Source organism: Megalops cyprinoides, chromosome 21, assembly GCF_013368585.1.
Source record: "Megalops cyprinoides isolate fMegCyp1 chromosome 21, fMegCyp1.pri, whole genome shotgun sequence".
In the NCBI taxonomy this organism is placed as follows: Eukaryota; Metazoa; Chordata; class Actinopteri; order Elopiformes; family Megalopidae; genus Megalops; species Megalops cyprinoides.
Window position 1 is genome coordinate 13,936,306 of NC_050603.1, and position 21,184 is coordinate 13,957,489.

The following is a 21,184-nucleotide window of genomic DNA, read 5'->3' on the forward strand; positions in this document are numbered from 1 at the left end:
AATAAGAGCTCCTCATGGAAACAGTTGATGAAAATGTTAGTTGTAGTGTAGGATTTTGTCCAGAGTTTATTTGTGGTGTAATGCATTACATCACTGGCTGGTTTGAGTCACAGCTGTGTGTCTGATTACAGGGAGAGCCGCGTGTGGAGAAGCCCAATGAGCCGAGGGTATGCACCTGTGATTCTCTGGGTTTTAGCTCTAATTAAACATTTCATGCTGGTAGTATCAATGAGACCATAGCATCTTTGTACACCAGATTTAATGAGTGCGTGTGTGTGTGTGTGTGTGTCCGTGTCATCGTTGGGCCTCAGATGGTGATCTACGAGAAGCCGTACTTCACAGGGAAGTGTCGTGAGATCTACAACCACACGCGTGACTTTATGACTCGTGTGGACAGGAAGCAGAATGCATTCATGTACAACGCGGGCTCCATCAAAGTGCTGGGGGGCTGGTGAGTGTGGGGGCATGGGGTGGCAGACTCTGTGTGTGTGTGTGCGCATGTGTGTGCGCATGTGTGTGCGCGTGTGCGTGCGTGCATGCGTGCGTGTGTTGTGTATGGTCCTCTGTCTTTCTCTGAATATGATCCTCTGTGTGCTTGTGCCTGTCCATACAGTACTCAACCCTCTCTCTCCCTCTCTGCCCGCGTAGCTGGGTGGGATACTCGAAAGAGAACTTCCGGGGGAACCAGTACCTGCTGGAGGAGGGGGAATACCACGACTGGAGGGTGTGGGGAGGGTGCGACGCTGAGCTGCGCTCTGTGCGCCTCATCCGAGCGGTGAGTGACATGAGGAACCCCCAACTGGGTGCAGTCGCTGCGTTACCATCAAGGGCCACAGGCATGGGTCTTTTGTCACAGCGAAGGTCATATTGATGAGGGAAATTATGTCTGACCTTTGACCTCTGTTCCCCTTGTGCTCTCCCACCTCCAGGACTTCACGGAGCCCATGATGGTGATGTACGCCATGCCTGAGGAGGAGAACGAGGAGGCTGAGGAGGAGCAGACCTTCGAGGTGACGGAGGCCATCCCAGATGTGGAGCCTTACGGCTTCAGGACCATGACCCGCTCCATCCACGTGCTGAGTGGGGCGTAAGTTGTGACCCTGAGAACCTTTGGCTGTTTTGACTACTTGCCTGAGTGGCGAAAGCTTTAGAGCCACATTACAGAATACATTAGTGGAACTCTGTAAATATAGCTTCGGAGAATGTATCAGAGACCAGTGAGAGTTTTAAAATGTGACATGCTTGAATCAAGACACTTGATTAAGTGCAGCTGTAACATTACATTACACTAAATCATAGCCATTTAGCAGATGCTCTTATGCAGAGTGACTCACATGTATTTCTATTCTTATGTGATATATGTACACTCTATATCACATGCACACACAGCCACAGGCACACAGACACATTATACAACTGCAGTTACTGAGGCAATTCAGGGTTAAGTACCTTGCCTAACATTACAACAGCAGTGTACCAACAGGGAATTGAACCGGGAACCTTACGGTTACGAGGCCTGCTCATTACCGCTATGCTACACTGTTGCCCCTACTAGTGTCAAGGAGTGAGAGTGGACAGCTATGACAGTGTACAGTCCTTACAGGTGACAGGTGTGAGAAGGTTCAGGGGTTACAGGTGACAGTTGTGATAGTGCTCAGGACTTACAGGTGACAGTTGTGACAGTGTGTGGCCAGGTATGTCAGGTATGAGCATGCACCTGTGTTTTTAGGTGGATTGCCTACTCCCATGTGGATTTCTCAGGGAACCAATACATCCTGGAGAAAGGCTTCTACAATAGCTATGGAGACTGGGGTGCTGAAGACAATCAGATCTGCTCTGTGCAGCCCATCCTCCTGGTGAGAAAACCATTTGTGGCTAACCAGAGAGAAGAAGTCAGTGTGAATAACTATGATGAGTGCTTCTTTTTCCAATCCATGTAGATTGCATATTGTATGTACCCAGGAGTCTCCAGCAGGGGGAGCCACAGTGACATCTTACTTGTAAAGGATTTCAGAGAGTAGTTAGCCCATGAGCTGCTGGTTGCCACCTAATTGAATGGAATTCTCAGTTCCATCCAATCAGTTGTCCTTTTAGGGAGAACTAAGAACTAGTTTTTCTGATGTCCCTACGGCCTTTAGTTACCTGTCCTTATCTGTTAAAACGTAGTCCTGTTTTAGTTTGCTGACATGACCCCCAACGTTTCACTTTCCCCTGCTGCTGTTCAGTGTAATCTTTTGTTTCATCTTCTGTGATGCGTATCCTGTAGAGATCAGGAAAATGAGTACAGTACAAAAAGGGGTTAATGGATGTAAGTCATTAGTTAGTGAAGTCCTAGAACAGAATGAGCAGCAGAAGCTGCTGCAGCTCTTGGGGTCAGGGTCAAGGCTGAAGGAGCGTGTCCTGTTCCACACTGCTCTGGTGAATGAAGGCTGCTCTGTGTTTCTCATTTCTTCCAGGCTGTGGGTGAAGACCCTGTCGTCCGGAACAAGGTGAGATCAGAGCTCCTGCTGCTGGTTCATTCATGCACATGAGATCATGGTTGACGGGTGTCTGATGTTCTAGCCAGTTTTTCACGGAGGCGTTCTGCCCCCCATGGCCCCTTTCGGTCACCTTTGAACTCACCCTGCTCTCTCTCCCCAACCCCCATTCCTCAAACTCATTTTTATCTCCTTCCTACTCCTAATTTCAAATTCAGTTTTAGTTAGCTTTGTCAGTTTGACAAACATACACTCATGTCACAAAAGCATGTACAGAGCGATCAGAAGGAGCAATGTCTGTCTGTCTCTCCCACGCTGTCAGATCCTGCTGTACTCTGAGCCGGACTTCCAGGGGAACTGTCAGCTCTGTGACCAGAACCAGGAGTCTCTCCCGGAAAAATTCCACATCAAGTCCTGCAGAGTGCTGGGGGGAAGGTGAGAGGTGCAGGGAAGCGGGGGGGGGGGGGGGGGGGGACTAGAGAAGAGACTAGAGAAACGAGAGGTACAGGAACAAAGGAATTATTGGGATCTGCAGGCAAAGAGGGGTGGACAGAGGAGGGTGGAGCAGTTATGGCAGGAGGAGGAGGAAGCAGCTGAAGAGAAGACCCTGAATTTTCACAGTATTTATGTTTAAGAAACACATTTTGACCCATTTTCTTTTTGTGTGTGTGTGTGTGTGTGTGTGTGTGTGTGTGTGTGTGTGTGTCTTTTGCAGTTGGGCGGTGTACGAGGGGGAAAAGTTTTCGGGGAACCCATACATTCTGACAGAGGGGGATTATCCAAATTTCAGCAGCATGGGCTGCCGCCCTGACTGCTCTCTACGCTCACTCAAGATCATCCCGCTGGTGAGAGACACATCCTGACACCCCCTGCAGGGTTTTTTGCCATTACATTGTTTCACTCTTTAGACTGTTACCTTACAAACTACTTACATGCATCTCTCTCTATGTCTCTCACCTTTTTCCTCGTTTACTCCCTCTCTCCGTCACTCTTCTTTCTCTCTCTTTGTCTCTCGCTCCCCTAGATGTTCGCAGTGCCCTCCATCTCTCTCTTTGGTCTGGAGTGTTTCGAAGGGCGTGAGATCACTGTGGACTCAGAGATACCAAACCTGTTGAATGAGGGGCTCAACAACCACGTACTGTCAGTCAGAGTCAACAGTGGCTGGTGAGTGAGGGAACCTTGCTTCTTTCCAATAAATCATTATCAGTAGTAAATCACTCTCCTAATGTCATTAGAGGTCATGATCAGAACATGATGCACTCTGTGATTAATACCCCATTACACCTTTTGGTTAACTATTCAGTAAAGAGGGGAATTCCCCAGTTGAATTAAATTTCAACACTCTTCAGCGTCTCGAAAGCATTTCAAATTTGCTTTCCTCAGGCAATACTAAAGCACTCTGGGTAACTTCCACACCCACACTCCTCACTCGGTTTAGCAGGTGTGACAGACATAAGGTAGGCCCAGTAGGAGGTTACACAGCTCAAGACATAAAAAATAAAAACATAATATAAACAATGTATATATAATGGAAAATATTCCAAATCATACAATTGAGAAAGCACACTAGCTTTAGTGTACAATTAGGAAACATCACAACAAAACTGGAACTCTAAGTATCAAAGGTATCACAGTTCAGTATGCTAGTGTCACGTCCCACCCACGCCACAACCCTACTGACATTCTACATGGCTGGTAGAGTGAGGTGAGGTGTAACTGAATACGTGGACTAATTCCCTGGAGAAGGAAAATCAAAAGAAAATGGCACTTCTGGGTGGGGTGGCTTACCATAAAAGTTCACCATGGAAGGCGTGCCCTGAGCCCAGGGTCTGTCGTCTCCTGGCTTCTCTGATTGCTGGCTGCTGCCATGGCACTGCTTTCAGGATGTTTTTTTTTATTTTACCAGTTTTTATCATTCCATAAAAGAAGGAATTTCCTCATACTAAAGAACAACAGCAGTGTTCCAAAGAAAAATGGAAAAAAAAAAAAAAAACGTGAGCAGCAACTTGATTGTACATCCTATTTACAGAAAAGGAATCTGAGGGTCATCAACAGCTAATGATGCACATCTGCTTTGCCACATGTTTTTACCCCGGGGACAAAATATGACCCCATTTAACCTTTCTAGGGGGTGACTGGCCAGCTAGCAGCAATGTGACATCAGCGAAGCATGCCAAAGCAAAAACAAACTTGTATATGATTGAGACACATGTGTCATAAAACCATGTGAGTTGGTGTCATGATTGAGTCATGATACCAGATACATGAGGGATAACCTTACAGGAAACAGGAAAGATCCTGTTCCTCAGTTTAGGAAACATTGCACCTGAGTCACACATCCATCTGGCCTCCCTCTGTAGTAGCACTTCATCCTAATTACCGAGTGTGGTGGCGGTGTTTAACTTTCTTCTGTGGATCAGAAATATACCTCATTAGCTAAATATCTGTGTGTGTGTGTGTGTGTGTGCACCCTTGCATGCATGTGCGTGTGCACGCTACTCATTGACTTGGTGTGTGACCTAATCCACACCCGTCTGTCTCTGTTGCAGCTGGGTGGTATGTGAGCACACGAACTACAGGGGGCGTCAGGTCCTGCTAGAGCCAATAGAGATCACCAACTGGGTCAAGTTCAGCGAGCTTCCCACCATTGGCTCCATGTACCCTATCAGACAGGTTTGTTCCTTCCCCTTCAGTTACACTTCTCTATCACCTGTTTTATAGAAGGCAGACCCTGTAGTGAGAGACAGGTGAGATCACCTTTTTTAAGCCCATAATAACATAGACAGTTATGTATATGAATGCATTGCATTAGTAATGACACTGCTCTCTATTGTATGTGCGGGTGTGTATTCTCCCCACAGAAACGTCTCTTCTTCCGCATCAAGAACCGAGAGCAAGGTCACTATCTGTCCATCCAGGGGGGTGTGGAAGAAATGAAATCGGGTCGAGTGGTTGTGACGGAGGAGGTGGAGGGCATGAGTGACGTCTGGTTCTACCAGGACGGTCTCATTAAGAACAAGGTACCAGCCACAACACACATGTACTGCTCCTGAAGTTCATGCACAGCTGCTAGCTGCTGCAAAGGTGTTATTTGTGCTGACAGCTGACTCACCAGAACTGGAAAGTGCCTTGGCCCTTGGCTTCACAACTTATAAATCAATGCAGTCAGACCAGAAACTGAACAGTGCATTGCTCCACAGCCATGCTGCCACTCAGCCCCTTTCATGGAGTTAATGAACAGCATTACTCGAACTCTCAACATGTTATCAGCACCAGCAGGTTGACGTAACATAACAGTTAATAATTGAACTTAACAATTGTACAGTTTGTCCTTTGAGTTTTTGTCTGGCTTTTTCGGTACAGTACAAACCCAAGGCTCGGTGATGACAGCATAATGACTGCCGGTCAGCCTGCATGTCAGGGATTTATGCTTAAAAGAACAGCAGCTCCAAAAGGGCTTTGTTTCCGGAGAGAAAGACTAAAGGGGTCATGAGGGTTCACATAATGCAGAAGCATATAAATAGGATGCAGGAGAAGCAGGGCTACAGAAAATGCAGTACAGTGCAGGCTTCTTTGTTAGGAAAGCCTCTCTAATCACCTGCTCCCCCTCCTTCACACACACACAGCTGGCCCCCACCATGAGCCTGCAGGTGATGGGTGAGGTGGAGCCGGGGGCCAAGGTGGTGCTGTGGGCCGAGACACGCAAACCCATCCAGACATGGACTGCCCACATGAGCGGAACAATAATCAGCCTGACGTTCCCAGGCGTGGTATTGGACATCAAGGGTGAGTTCCCACAATGCCCCACCAGCGTGTATGCTTGCTTCTGTGTGTGTGTACACAAAATATCATCCCTAGGATATCAAAGGACTTATGCTAGGGTGGGGTGTGGTTCGCTTCAGCCACCAATGTGTAGCCCTCACCTGTGTGTGCAGTCAGAGAGAATGTGAGAGATGTTGATGCATTTGCCTGTGAGTGTATTGAGAGCTTTTGTGTGTATGCATGCGTGCCTTTGACTCCTGTGACCATTAGCACCATATTCATTTTTTTCAGGATAAATAAGACTGAGAAGTTTTAGTATGGATATAACATCCTCTAAATTCAGCCATTCAGTAAAATATAAAAAAACATTTAAAAATATGTTTGACTAGCTATGACATATAGCACATACAGTTAACAGACAGACAAGATTTGTATTGGCTGCCCGCACCATATCAGTGTTTACATGCCTCTTCCCCCTCATCCAACAGGAGGGAAGACTTACGACCGTAACCATGTGGTGATCTGGGGGGAGAGCGAGGAAAGACCCTGCCAGCAGTGGGAGCTTGAGCTGCTGTAGCCCTGCCCCCTCCACTGGCTCCGCCTCCTCCCTTGGCCTTGCCCTTTCCCCTGGCACTTGGATCACCGTTCAGATCCAGTAAGAGCTGTTTACATCACAACCATCACAAGGCTGCTGATCACAGGGCATGGACATTTCCTGCAAGGGGCACACCTGAGCACACCTGTCTTGGCTTGTATGGGTTCACTTTGGACTGAACAATTTTGAATGGTTGCACTGAGTCACTTATGATACCTGTTTAAGGTTATGCAGTCATTCAAGGGCCTCAGTATTTAGAGGAATGAGAGGCACAGTTGAACGCTTAATATAGGGAAGAAAGGTCAATTCAGTGTGTCTCTGGAATGGGAGGTGTCCCTGGGAGAGCAGCTTACTGGACAAAAGAGCAGTTTCTCCCCGAGCCTGTTTGTCCGGTTTACAGACCCCTATACCTGCTCAGCTGTGTCCTTATTCAGGACACCATCATGTGGTGGCAGCAAGTAGAGCCACAACGTCACAACTGCTCCACTACAGAGGAACAACTTTTCTCCCCTCTTTCATGCAAACTACCCGAAATCCTCTGGAAGGAAAACAGGAAGCGAGGATGTCCTGAATGCTCTCCTGACTTGTTGTGTGAACACAGTAACTGTGCTCTGAAAGGGATGGGTGCATTCTCCTGTTGTATAGCACCACATGAGGTCTCGCAGGCATCAAGTCTTACGTGTGGCTTGTGTGTGCAGATACTCTACTCAGTGCACAAAGTATGTCTCATTTTACATAGTTATGATAGTAATTTTATTTGTTCCTCTTACTCTGTTTCCTTTACGTCATGGGGTGAAAGCTATTTTTGTACACATTATCATGATAATATCCAAAAAGTGCCTCTGAGAAACCACACATGGTTAAATTTAATACAGTGTTGATGCTATTGTCATGGTGGTGTTTTATTTATATGGTCTTTGTAATGGTTTGGTACTATTATTACTTTCTTAAGCGTGCCAGAGTGCATGCTTGTATGGAAAAATAAAATATCCAGGGCTCATATGTTTAAAATACTTAAAATGTAGATTCCTGATGCTGTATTTTTCAAAGCCAAACTACAATGTGAAATGTAAGAGGGAGTGGTTTAAAAAATATTAAATAAAAGTAAAATAAAAATGTCATAGTATTTCTCTGTTAATGTGTCATTTATCTCACTTTGTGACATATTGTCAAGGCATGTTTTCTGCCTGGGCTATTTCTGAGGTCACAGTGGTAGAGCATGTGGTATTCAGAGGTGCTGCTGACCAGTCATCTTTCATCTCCCAAATGAAGTAATCAATGAATGTGAATGAATGTAATTTTGAGTGTCCAAAGAGGGGAATCACATGTGGTTGTCAGGATATTCTGAAAGAATGTTCAATGCAAAGTGGAAAGGTATATCTGTGTTCCCTTGAGAGCCACATGCAAAAAATGTCAGGCAGCATGTATGGAAATATGCAGATCCAGTGTCGGATAAGAACATGCCATCTGCCAAAACGTTTGTGTGACATAATCACTTTCTTTCTGTTAATATCAGTTGTAACAATCTGCACTAAATAATAGTGTTTTAGTTACCAATCGCTACGGGTATTATCTGAATATACTTTTCAATTGACCGCAAGCACAAAAACACACAATGCATAAACTTAGCTGGTAAGCACAAATACACACAGTACACGCACACAGCTCAGTTGATCACACATATATTTACAAATTATCCCTCTCCCAATGCATAAATGCGCCTCCCCAAATTACCAGGAAGATGTCTCTGATTTCGAAATGATTACCATTCCTCTAATTCAGGAGATCTCTACAAAACATTAAAATAAAAAATAAAGACTGGGGAGAAAGAGGCCTTAAAGCCTGGGAGTCCATTTACGTACCTTATTATCCTGTATTCTAGAGTGAATTTAACTTAGTGCCAAATTTATTCATGAAAGGGTGATATTAAGAAATTAAAACATGACATTTTAATTTGTTACTTGAAGCCAAGGACAGAGGCCATTGTTGTTAGAATCTTGGCTGTTATCTAAGCATGAAAGCAGACACAAAGGATTTCACTGCCTGAAACTTAATCTTGTTGCTTTTCTTGTTCTTTCTATAATGTGTTTGTTAGTAGTGATTGAAAGGCATTACAAAGCGTTGATGAGCTTTTGTGCTCTGCCAGTTTGAGCAAGAATCTGTGTGTAGTGGTCGTTTTATCTGATGCATGACGCATGTCTGGTATATTATCTGACAGAGCATCAAACTGACACCTTCATGTTAGGTGAGTGACAGAGAAGGTATTGGAGCTGTATAGAGTGTTTGACATGGGCAAGCTTACATTTCACAAATTAAGAACCTTTTATACTTGACAGAAAATTAGTTCTCATATATTCAACACGGGTGCATTATAATTTTTTAAACGCACAAACAGTAAAACCCTCTAGTAAAACAATGTATATTAGGTGAACTATTGCTATGGTTTTCACTAGTGCACACACTGCAAAGTGCATTGTGAAAGCGTCGTGATGAGTCCTTTTGAACATAACAGTCCTAGGCCAGACTTATTTTTACAATCTGTGTGTCACTGGAAGGGGTTGAAAATCATACACTTACTTTCCATACCAATGGTCACTATCCTCTTTCACAGTACCTTTGATTGCTCACAGCAGGCCACAAGGAAATGTGATTTCTTAAACTGAAGCTCATAAATGGATGAGTTTTTATTGATAGTGACCACAGTTAAATTCAGGCTCATATCTCTTTAATTTCAATGTGTGGTACAGTATCTCTCAGGGAATGGAAAACTGGTTTCACCATTTCCCACAACCAGTCTAGGATCCACAGAGTCCCTCTGACTCAGGTAAGTCATATGGCAAATCTTGGAATATATTTTTTGTCCAGTGATAACTCAGTAGAAGAAATCCTGCAACAGTAAAACCTGAAATGTGAAAAGATTTGATCAGGAAAAAGGAACATGAATAGAAAGGCTTCTGTGTTCTTCAAAGGTTAGTGATAGTAAAGTCTGTGATGTAATGAATTTCTTTTACTTTCTTCTTGGTGTTTATGGTGCAGAATCTTATCATGTCCAGACTCAGGGACTGTTCCTGATGTAATGAAGGTACAAAAAACATGGTACTGCAAGTTTTTCCTGACCTCACCTGCTTCCACCCGCATCGGGCCAGTAATCTGAGATGATCTGAGCTGATAGGGGGCATTGCTAGAATGGCAGGTTGGCTGATAAGGTGGGTGTCATTCATGAACTGCGATTGCATAAACTGAGTAATGAAGCAAACGCTGAGCAAAATCGGTGCTTTCAAAGGAAGCTAAGTATTTTTAAGGTAAAGGATCAAAAGTTATTTAGATGGAAGAATGATTGCCTTTTCCTGTGTAACACTCTGAAATAGTAAGCGTATTAAAAGCCTGAGTTACATGAAACACAATTTCTGTCTGAAATATAACTGAAATCAGTTATTATTAAAGTTGTTACATGCATAATTTTGCATTAGATAAATACACATGGTTGTAGAAAAAATATGATTTGAGAGGTGTGAGTAAGGACAGGTGTGCTGACCCTTTGGAATCAGCTCTCTCATCTTGACGTTATACATGGACATATACATTACACACATGCCTGAGATTCCTTTTAGAGTAAGCAAAAAATCATAGTGATGTTCAGATACGGGGTTCTTGTTGGGTGCCATTGACACTAACATCACTAACAGTCACTACCAGTGACATCCCAGAGCTGATGTCATGCAGGCTTACTGGAGCAGGAAAACGTATGCCTCATCAAGACTTGTTGGTTGTAGGGAGAGACGTTTGTTTCCCAGATGCTTTAACAGTGAACCTCTCAGCCAATAAAACAGGCTTGACCACTCTGTGGCCGTGCCTCCTCAACCAACAGGAAAGTATAGTCCACTTGTTGTAGAACTGAAAGGGATACCCCTGTAACAAAGCACATAATCAAACCTTCAGATCAAGGTCCTGGTATTTTGGTTTTGCGTAGGCGGAGGGTTGAAGGAAGGTGGGGCTGTGATACCGAGGATGATAGAGACTGTCACCTACAGATTCAGCTCTCCGCAGACAGTGGCACACATTTCAACAGGTATGAGCTTTTTCCTCTTTCCCCTCCTCACTTAGTGCTAATTGAGTCTTTAATGCCCTTATGAATCCTGTAAGCATGAGTAATTGATTGTGATGTTATCAGCAGGGCATTTTGTAAGGATGTAACTAAACTCTACATGTGCTGATGCAATGTCTTCTGTAACAACTTGCAAAAATGTTTTGATTACCCTTTTATAAGGTGTTTGTGAAATTCAGACAATGAAATACCCTTATCAAAGTTGTCTGATGTTTTCTGAGCTGTTGTTCATGTGGCTGTTATAATGTGCATGTATGCATATTTGGTTTGCAATCTGCTCTAGATGAGAGTATCTGCCAAATGACTAAATGTAAGGGTAAGTTTCAGATATTCAAAGAAGTCTTTGAAAAATATTAATATTTACTTAATGCTCTGCTGAAACTGGAGATCAAAGTACATCATTGTTCAGTGAAACAGGGTTCGTAATCCCCCAAGCCTGAAAGTTCTACAGGAGGAACTGGAATAATCAAAATTTCAGCACTTGGGATCAAACTGAATCAGAAATCTTGTGTCTAATGAGATGTGTGTGTGTGTGTGTGTGTATGTATATATAGACGCTTTTATCCAAAGCAACTTACAAGTGAGGCAGAGTAGAACACAAGTGAAAAGCCATGCACACAATATTAGAAGCCCTGTACGACCAAATTTCATTAGTTGGTCAGACAAGGTACAAGCTAACTGGTAGAGACACAAATGCATTAAACCATTAAATTTTTTAAAGGGCAACAGAGTTTGGGACATAAGAAATTTCTCTCTTGCTCAAATTCAGAGTGAAAACTAATTACAATACACACGCCTTCTGCAAATATTGTGACAGGAGTTACACAGAACTGGAAAGTTCACCCAGCTTGGCCACAGCAGGTTTCCTTTGGCTCAGAGAAATGAATTGCCATACCTAAAAGAAAAGCTTTATCTTGAAAGATGAATGATGTCCATACTTTTTATACATACTCTAAAGACATTGTCACATGTGTATAATACTACTCCTCTCTCTGCCTTTTAGACTAGTATGGTGAATGAATCTAAGACTGCAGTGAAGACAGAAGAGATGGTAACAGCCTCCGATGATGTAAGTTTAACTCTCTGATGTCATCTGTCTTGTGCAACTCTGGCTGACTCTCTTAGGCCTCCACATAATCCCTCACTCAGTTATTTCAGACCTCATGTATAACATGATGTATAACTCCCTCTCTTTCCCTCTCTCACTTCCCTCTGTCTCTCTTTTCCCTTTCCTCACTCCCTCTTATCTCTCTCTCTCTCTTCTTTCAGGACATGTGGTGGGGTACACTCGGTACTGTCCGTCCCTTTCCAGACTTTAATGAAGAAAAAGATGCCCTTCAAATTCAGGATGCCCTGAAGGAGAAAGGTACATTGGCAGCATATCATGGCGTTTTGTGTTGGACCTTTTGTAGTTTTGCTTGTGGCTGTGTAGTATGGTGATTTTAGTGTGTGTGTGCATGTGTGTGATTGTGTAACTGTATGTGTGCGTGTGCATGCATGTGTATGTGTACGTGCACATGTTTGTGTGTGTGTGTGTCTGTGTGTTTTGGTATGTAATTACCCAGTGGATGTTGGTGTTGTTACAGATGTGGGCACACTGGTGAGAATCCTGACCAACCGCACCAATGCACAGCGTCAGAGCCTCGTCAAGGCCTATCACACACTCACAAAAAAGGTACTGCCCTGTCACACAGACCGCGCCCTCAGAAATAAGGCACCACCCACTCACACTCAGAGTTGCCCTCCACCCACACCCATACACTACCCCCTTGTAATGGCAATACACCCCAAGCACACTGTCGTCACTAGAGAAACATGATACTGTCAAGCAATACACAAAGCCCACTATGAACACCAATATGTCAGCTGTGCCAAGTAAAAGAATAAAACAATCCACAGGCATAAGCATAAAAGGCTTCTTCCTCTCATTCATACTAACACGTGATTCTCCCCTGTGTCTGCCTCCTCTCCCCCTCTATCCCTCTGTATCCCTGCACTGCCTCCGTCCTGCCCCAGGACCTGGCTCCCGCCCTAAAGAAAGCTCTCTCTGGGGATCTGGAGTCCCTGCTGCTGGGCCTCCTGATGTTACCGGGGCAGTTTGACGCCCACCGCCTCCGACAGGCCATGCAGGTGACAGAAGGGCGAACCCAACAACAGACAGATCGGCAGAGAGAAAAAGATGGGCAGGCCATATAAAGAGAGATCTGGAGTGAAGCAGAGAGTCAGATAGGACACAAGTGCAGAGAGGCCTTGTGGGAAAATTTGCGTGAGTCATAAAAATATAGGTTCAGGATCAGAGAGGATGTGTGATAGCTACTACTTTGTGCCTTTGTCTTTGTGTGCGTGCGTGTGTTTGTGTGTGTGCACATCTTCAGGGATTGGGTACAGATGAAGAGACTCTGCTGGAGGTTTTGTGCACAAGGTCCCCACATCAGCTCAAAGACATAACAGCCACCTACAAACAGGGTAAGGCCCCAATGACATCAAATATAGTTGATACAGCTAATATGCCTTATTATTCAGATGTTAGCATATATGTTTTCTGTTGCACCTTTAGAATGGCAGAATTATGCTGATACTAAGTTGCTTATACTTTTTCATGTTGTGGAAATTGTCCAGTGCTGAGCTTGTCTTGTTTATTACTTTCACTTTAATGGATATTATTAAAAACACTATTATACTATTTGCTATCACTATGCACTGCTGTTCTGCTGTTTCTGTTCCACCTCTGTATCTATTTTCTTTTTACATTATCTCTGGTGATTATCACTTATCACTGGTAATAGCAATATCACTATTGATATCACTATTGCTATTACCACAAATGTGCCAGCACTGCACCCATGAAGCACTTTTTAACATACACAGACAAGCTGTACAGCACATACAGGGGTCAGGATCAGCACTGTAAACCCTGTTACCTCTCTCTCCAGAGTATGGGAAGGACCTGGAGAAAGACCTGATCAGTGAGACGAGTGGAGACTTCACCAAGCTGCTTCAGGCCCTGCTGAAGGTGTGACCCTGTGTCTCATTTTCATTCACATTCTGCATAAAGCTTTGTGGTGATCAACAGAACTGGCAGTAGTTCTGTATAAGGGCCCCAGTGTAGAAAGTATATTACATGTATGTTATTGGTATGTTGGAAAGGTATGAAAAAGTATGTAGTAATTGTATAAGTATGTGGTAAAAAAAAGTCATTTTCTTACTTCCTGTATGTCACCTTTCTCTCCTCTCACCCTCCTCATTCTCCTCTCTTTTTTTTTTCTCTCTCTCTCAATCTTTTGGTTCTTCGCTCTCCCTTGTTCCCTTCTACTTCTCTTTCCTCCTTCTCTTTGTGTGTCTACCTCTCTCCTCTCATCAGAAGGAAAACAGTACTGGAGTGGTAGACAAGGACACAAAAGTAAGTGATTACTCTCAGTATGTATGCTGGGACCTCACCCTGCCTCTCATGTGAAGCATGATTGCCTTTTGTTTCTCTAACAGATAATTCTGCCTTCTCCTCATTCTCATCAGTGATGTTATTATGTTATTACAAGTTTAATGAAGGAATGAATAACAGATCAGTCAGACTGGTTCTGCATTATATTCAGCTGTAGCCTGTTGTCAATCAGTAGATCTGACAGCTGTCCAGTGTATGAATACAGCTGTCCATTCCTTATTGTGTATGTGTGTGTGTGTGTGTGTGTGTGTGTCTGTGTCTGTGTGTCTGTGTGGGTATAGGATCTCATTGATGCTGTCAATGGAAAGAAGGCAGATGTTGCTGTTTGGATCAGGATTCTCACCACAAGGGATCCTGACCATCTCAATAAAGGTATGCCTCACTGTGTGTGTATGTGTTTAAGCATGGGTGTGTGTATTTGTGTGTGTGCGTGTGTGTGTGTGTGTGTGTGTGTATTTGTGTGTGTGCGTGTGTGTGTGTGTTGCGTGTGTACAGATGTGCTGTCACACAGATTTTAGTATTGCCCAAAGTTTTAAATCTGTGATGTTACTCTACGTCTGTAACAGCAGCGCTGCTCTCAGTGTGTGTAACAGTGTGTTGATAGAAGAGTGTTGTTTTTGCAGTTTGTGTAACATGGTGTTTTGTACTGTTATCTCAGGCTATGTAACTCTTCAATGTATGTAACAGTGTTGTGTTGAAGTGTTTAGAAGCATTGCTTTTTTAGTGTGTATAGCAGTGCATTGTGTGTAATGATGTGCTGTGTGTACCCTTCCTCTCAGTGTTGTACAGATGGGAGATTGAGACGGGGAAGACGATGGCACAAGCAGTACAGCAGCATTTTGGAGACACTTCAGGGGACCTGCAATTAGGGCTCCGCACATTGGGTGAGTGGCTGTGTATGAGTGTGTCTGTGTCTGTGTCTGTGTGCATGTGTAGTGGTTACCACTCTTTGCATAAACCACTGCCCTATCGTGAGCAGATTTCCACTGCACATCCTGAAAGACATTAAAATCCTGGAATCTGAAATGTAAATTAATTCAATATTTAGTTAGACACACAGCTTACATTTGTTTAGTTTATATTTTTGATTGGAAAACCATGTCATTCCCCCATCTCCCTAGGTCTCTCCTGGCTCCCCTTCTTCTGCTTTTTTCTACCCAATTAGTGCAGTCCCATACTTAGTTAGGGGGAGCTTATTCCAGTGCAGATTACAAATCAAAGTTGCAAATCAATGTAACACATGGTAGAGATAATCATAACCAATTTTATAGCAACTATAACCATAAATGCTTATATCCACCTATCCAAACTAATGATTATATGGCTCCACCATTGTATGTGTGTGTGTGTGTGTGTGTGTGTGCGTGTGTGTGTGTGTGTGTGTGTGTGTGTGTGTCTGTGTCTGTGTCTGTGTGCGTGCGATATACAGTGTACATGGGGACAGTGTTCAACATTCAGTTGCCTGTGTATCTGCAGTGAGCTGTATCCAGAACCCCTCTCTCTACCTGGCCCAGCGGATCCACAGCATGACGGTAACCTAACCCATCGTTAATTCTGTCTTTCAGTTTAGGCCTGGCCATGAAAGTCTAATTAGTCTAAATGAGTCTAATTGGCTCACTGTGTGGTCTGCCAGTCTATGCTTTGGCTTGCTTGTCATGCTTTAAGACTTTCTGTTGTTCTATTGTATTGAGTGTGTGGTGTGTGTGTGTGTGTGTGTGTGTGCGTGTGTGTGTGTGTGCGTGTGTGTGTGTGTGTGTGTGTGTGTGTCTGCTTCCTGCAGGGTGCAGTGGCTCAGGGTATACTGGTGTCCCACAGTGAGGAGGATCTGTTGAGTTTGAGAGTGGAGTACCGCAGACTGACTGGAACCTCTCTCTATTCAACCCTGCAGGTCAGAGTCAATTGATCTTTTTTTCACTTTCCCTCTCTGACTCCTTCTCTTTTCCCCTGTCTGCCCCCCTCACTCTCTAACACTTTCTCTCCTAAGTATGGACATCATCTACCATTTTTCATATGTCTCTCCACAGAAGGCAAATAAAGGACATCTCCAGGAGGCACTTCTGGCTCTGTGCCGTTCTGAAGACCTTTAGGAGAGGAGTCTGGCCATCTTTTTTTTTTATAATTAGCCTTTAGTTTCTGATTGGACTGTTTTATTATGCTAGCAGTCTTTCTACTCTGTAATCTGAACTAGTCTTGTCACTGGAATCTTCCTTTTATCACTGTCTTTTTGTACTGATGCTTTTTTACATGTTGCATGTTTGGTCTTCATAAATACATTTACTAGAAATAAAGGATATACATTTTAAAGGAGTGGTCACTCATTTACATCACAGTCTCAGATTCTACTGCTTTATCTTTTGGTTTCTTCTCATAGCCTACACAAAGGGGGATATACTTGTATTTCTAAAAGTATGCTTCTTAATTTGCGAGAAACTCATAGCTAGGACGGCCTGGGGGAAGGTGGAGGGCTTGGGAAACAGAAGAGCACTTGCTGTAAATGTGCATGTTTATGCTGATCTCATCCTCATACTCACTTGAAAAATGCCTACATTTGTAGCTTTTTAATGCCGCTTACGTTGATTTTCAATGAATGATTTATTCTTCTCAAGAATAAATACATACGGTTGATTTATTTACAATGTCTACATACACATCTTATACATTGTGAAATATATAGTTTACAGAGCAGCAATGCACCATTGTCTCTTCATTGTTATCATCAGTCAATAACTCACATCAGATTTTCATGTTCTGTGGATGACTTCAAACATTCAGTTTGTCTACTCTTGTTCCAGATATTTCAAAATGCAACATCAATAATTAAAAATATTTTACATGATTATCTAACATCACACATATGCAGTCATTATATAAAAATTATATAACACAAACACACGCAATCTGGGGGTTACCTGGAGGAAAGTCCCAGTTTAGAAACATAACATGATGCTAGAAAAGGCACATGGTGGTGCAATGCCAGTGTACTAGGGCCCAGGCTAAGAGGCAGTTCAGCTCCAGGCTCCACTGGGGGATCACTATGGCCACAGTGTGAAGAGGAACAGAGGCAGTGCAGAGCTCATCAGCAGACCTAGCGATGCGCTCACACCAGAACCACCATGACTGTGCGTGGTGGTTGGTACTTGTGTTACAGTAGTGGGCTTCATCATTGTTGTGTTTGTTTCTGGCTCCAGTGTAGGTTTCATTGTTGGCAGCCTGGTGGTTGTCATAGGTGCCTCTGGCTTCTCTGTAGTTGTGGATGCTTCCGGCTTCATTGTAGGTTTCATTGTTGGTGGCACAGTGGTTGTTGTGGTTGTTTCTGGCTTCAATGTAGGTTTCATTGTTGGTGGCACAGTGGTTGTTGTGGTTGTTTCTGGCTTCATTGTGGGTTTTTGTGTTGGTGACACGGTGCTAGTTATTTTATCTGTCGGTAGCGGTATTGTGGTTGCCGGCATCATCGCGGTTGTCACTTTGTTTTCTGGTGCCACAGTATTTCCATTAAGGTTCTGAACAGAAAAAGGGAACAGACAGGTACCAAATAAGTTGGTGTTTCACAATCATAAGAAACAGAGAAATACATCCTCTGCGTATACTTCACATGCATGGGACAGAATGTAAGATCTCAGTGAACACAAATGTCATTTTATTCTAACTGAAACCCAGCCAATGTTCAGGCCCCACAAATGATAAAACTCTTTGCTTTAACACTGTAAATTACATCATCTGTTGGGTTTCATACATCAGAATCATTTACCGTAGTGTTGTTCTATAATTGACAGATTTAATTTGACATTCTTTATTTAAACACACAGACTCAGATTCATGACACTTCATCACCACAGTGTGTAACGAACACCCACTGGAGGTGCGTACCTGTATAAAGGTTGAGGTCATCAGGACCAGGGTACATAGCCGCTGAACATGAGGCTTCATGCTGGAAAGTGGAGAATGCTTTGGTGAAGCTGTAGGTCCCTCTGGAAGGTGCTGGAGTTTCTCTGTGTCAATGGCGCTCCAGGAGTCTGGCTGCTCTTATATACCTGTTCGCTCACGGCCCTCCCGAGTCAGGCGTCGGCGTTTCAAAAGCCACATCCCCCACGTGCTCCCATGGAGTTTGTACATCAGGAACAACATAATTAGGCTCATAAATGTGTGTTTATGCTACTTGCCACTTATCTGAAAGTGCTAAATATGTTCACTGATACTCGCTTTCCCAGGAAACTGGTGTGCGTTTGGTATTAGGTGGCAGGGTGCGGAAAACGGGGCTGGCACCATGTCTCGTGGGTGCGGTGAGTCAGCGGTCCGAGTTTACTGGAATTTAACATTTGTTGTTGTTTCTGTTGTTGCTGTTGTCATCGTTGTTACAGGAATAACCTAATTTTTTCCTCTTCTGTCGCAGGAGGTTGGAGAGACTCAGGATTATGAAGATGGCTGAGTGTCTGCCCTTTCAAGCATCCCTCTCTAAATTCATTTTGCGGGGGTAGTACGTGGGGATAGAATACAGATGTATTATACAGGTGATGGAGGCAGTAGACATTCATGGTGTGCAGTTAAACTGGTGCATTGGACAAGTGTAGCATGTGGATGTGCAGCAGGTGGAAGATGCACTTATCCTTGCGTGACAGGCTGGTGTATTAGACAGCCTGTAACAGCCAAGGAGAGTCTTTAATCCTTCACACTACACCACATATTATCTCAGCTGATAGTGTAACCCCTGTGACCACCCACTACTGCAGTTAATAATTATCGCGGCTGTAATAAGGGGCTTTGTGTGTTTGAGTGAAACTGGGGAGCACAGGAAGATAGTAGTGTCATGACAGCTTGGCAAAGAACACATAGCTGAATCCAGCCTGCATCACTTTGCATCGAAGCAAATGCTGACTCCACATCATACCCGAAACGATCCCTATCAAACAAATGATTACGCCTTGCACAAGTCATAACTTATTTTTGTAAGTCTCCGATGTGGCAAATTCCTCACAAGATACAGCTAGCCTTGGCCACCTAATGAGATTCACATTTGATAAAACACATGTGGCAAGGGAGTTGCACACATTGACTTTGACCAGCTGCAAAATCGACTTTGTCCAGCTGGCAAAATGTAAAATGTAATGTAATGCAATCTTTCTCAAAGGAAAACAGCAGTGGTTTAGCAGTAGTATATTGGTCCTCAGCAAAGAAGGAAACAAGCCATATTTGAATCAGATTTCCAGGTGAATGTCACAGACACCTGTCAATAAAAGGACTACATACCTGAGCAATAACATTATTGATAGTAATAAAGTAGTAAAATCAATACTGCAGCAATAAAACATTTCCTTATTACAATGTCCTAGTTCCTCCTATCTATTCATAGCACAGAGTGAGAGAAAGACAAAAGTATGCAGGAACAGCCAGCAGATGTTTTAGACTGGCCTTAAGCACTTAGGATAAAGTGTATTCCTCACCAAATAAGTCTCCTCAAGTTGTTTGCACTGTTGATATCCATTTAGTAATGGTCATTAATTTCAGCCTTTCAAATTAATTTCAGACTGTCAAATTACTGTATAATTTTGTCACTACCACACCTCTCATGAACATGGCCCTTGTCATGATTTTTAAAACCAAACACAACCATGCCCTTTTGCTATATTTACGTCCACCTGTCCTTCTTTAATACAGATTTAAAATTCATGTGCAAAGCATATCCATTACTACAGCGATGATATACCAAGTGCAGCATCCACAGATTTGAAACAAAAACTTTTTTACTAAAGTGAGCTTTATATTTCCCTCCTAAAATCAGTACACTTATAAACCTCATCACAGGGTTTTTTTTGTAGTGTTTGAGATTAGTAAAGACGGGTCATGTGAGGATGCTGGTGGTAACTGAATAGCCCTTAAGGGGTGTTTTTGTCAGAATATGCCATATATATAATATATGCCATGTATATGATATGTGTACACAGTATCATAAGTGTGAAATATAACCTTGTTGCCTAGGAAAAATGCCTCCTCGGTGCAGCTACCTGGGTAAAGTGTCTCTCCTGAACGTCAATGACATGAATGGAATTAAGGCATCTCTGAGCTGCTGCTGTAAGTCCATATGAGAAAGCTGTCAGCACATAAGATTTTTGTGATTCCAGCAGTAGCTATATACAACCCATATAACAAAGCAAAAAATGACAAACTCCAAACAATCTTTTCTCTGAATTAGTGTGTCTTAATAGATCATTTACAGTAAACCTCTGCTGTCATCATACTCTTAGAGGTCCATGCACTAACAAAAAGTTGAATTTAATTTTTCAATATGGGAGGTACAATATGTTGAGTTTAGATATTAAAGGTTCAGTGAATTATGTTAAAAATATGTCTACTATCTAGATAGGTAGAGGGACACCAGAATGTGGGACACCTGACACCTGAGTATGCACCAACACAGCCACGAATGGTTCAAATAAAAAAACGTTAAAATATGAGAGCTTAAAATATAACGAGAGAGGTCGTTACTGTGACGGTGTCGACCTGGGAGAGGCTGGCATGTCATGTGCATTTAACCACGTGCTGGGACCTGCAAGCAGAAGCAAAGAGGGGTTCTGGGACATCCTTAATATTCAGAAACACGTGACTCTATCCCAATCTGATGCGATTATAACATTTATGATGTGACAATGTTGTCCTTGGCTAGGTGAGTGTGTTACAACATTGAACCCTTTCTTGTCAGAGTAAAGAAAATTATGTCAGTCTTTACCGTCACTTTGAGTATTGTGCACTTTTTATTGTATACCCCATGATGGTTTCAACTATACCAGTAGTCCTATTCCTATTCCCATGTA

The 21,184-nt window shown here is 43.2% G+C and overlaps 2 protein-coding genes across 2 annotated transcripts in view; both read left to right on the forward strand.

Moving 5' to 3' along the window:
* crybg2 (crystallin beta-gamma domain containing 2) overlaps positions 1-7,851 on the forward strand; it is a 30,007-nt gene extending 22,156 nt beyond the window's left edge. Inside the window, exons 8-20 of the mRNA XM_036515969.1 lie at positions 132-167; positions 312-451; positions 649-775; positions 930-1,087; positions 1,730-1,856; positions 2,457-2,489; positions 2,800-2,912; positions 3,193-3,322; positions 3,502-3,641; positions 5,027-5,150; positions 5,339-5,497; positions 6,104-6,263; positions 6,728-7,851. Of these exons, the coding sequence (XP_036371862.1) occupies positions 132-167; positions 312-451; positions 649-775; positions 930-1,087; positions 1,730-1,856; positions 2,457-2,489; positions 2,800-2,912; positions 3,193-3,322; positions 3,502-3,641; positions 5,027-5,150; positions 5,339-5,497; positions 6,104-6,263; positions 6,728-6,816 (1,536 nt within the window). The 3' untranslated portion in view covers positions 6,817-7,851. The remainder of the gene's footprint in view (positions 1-131; positions 168-311; positions 452-648; positions 776-929; positions 1,088-1,729; positions 1,857-2,456; positions 2,490-2,799; positions 2,913-3,192; positions 3,323-3,501; positions 3,642-5,026; positions 5,151-5,338; positions 5,498-6,103; positions 6,264-6,727) is intronic.
* Positions 7,852-10,882: 3,031 nt separating this feature from the next.
* Positions 10,883-16,530, forward strand: zgc:101785 (uncharacterized protein LOC450032 homolog). Its single transcript, XM_036516317.1, has 13 exons — positions 10,883-10,903; positions 11,943-12,008; positions 12,209-12,305; positions 12,526-12,614; positions 12,956-13,069; positions 13,315-13,405; positions 13,873-13,952; positions 14,301-14,339; positions 14,660-14,750; positions 15,158-15,262; positions 15,855-15,910; positions 16,159-16,266; positions 16,403-16,530. Exons 2-13 carry the CDS (start codon positions 11,949-11,951, stop codon positions 16,463-16,465), a joined length of 993 nt encoding a protein of 330 aa, XP_036372210.1. The 5' UTR covers positions 10,883-10,903; positions 11,943-11,948; the 3' UTR covers positions 16,466-16,530.
* Positions 16,531-21,184: the final 4,654 nt, after the last annotated feature.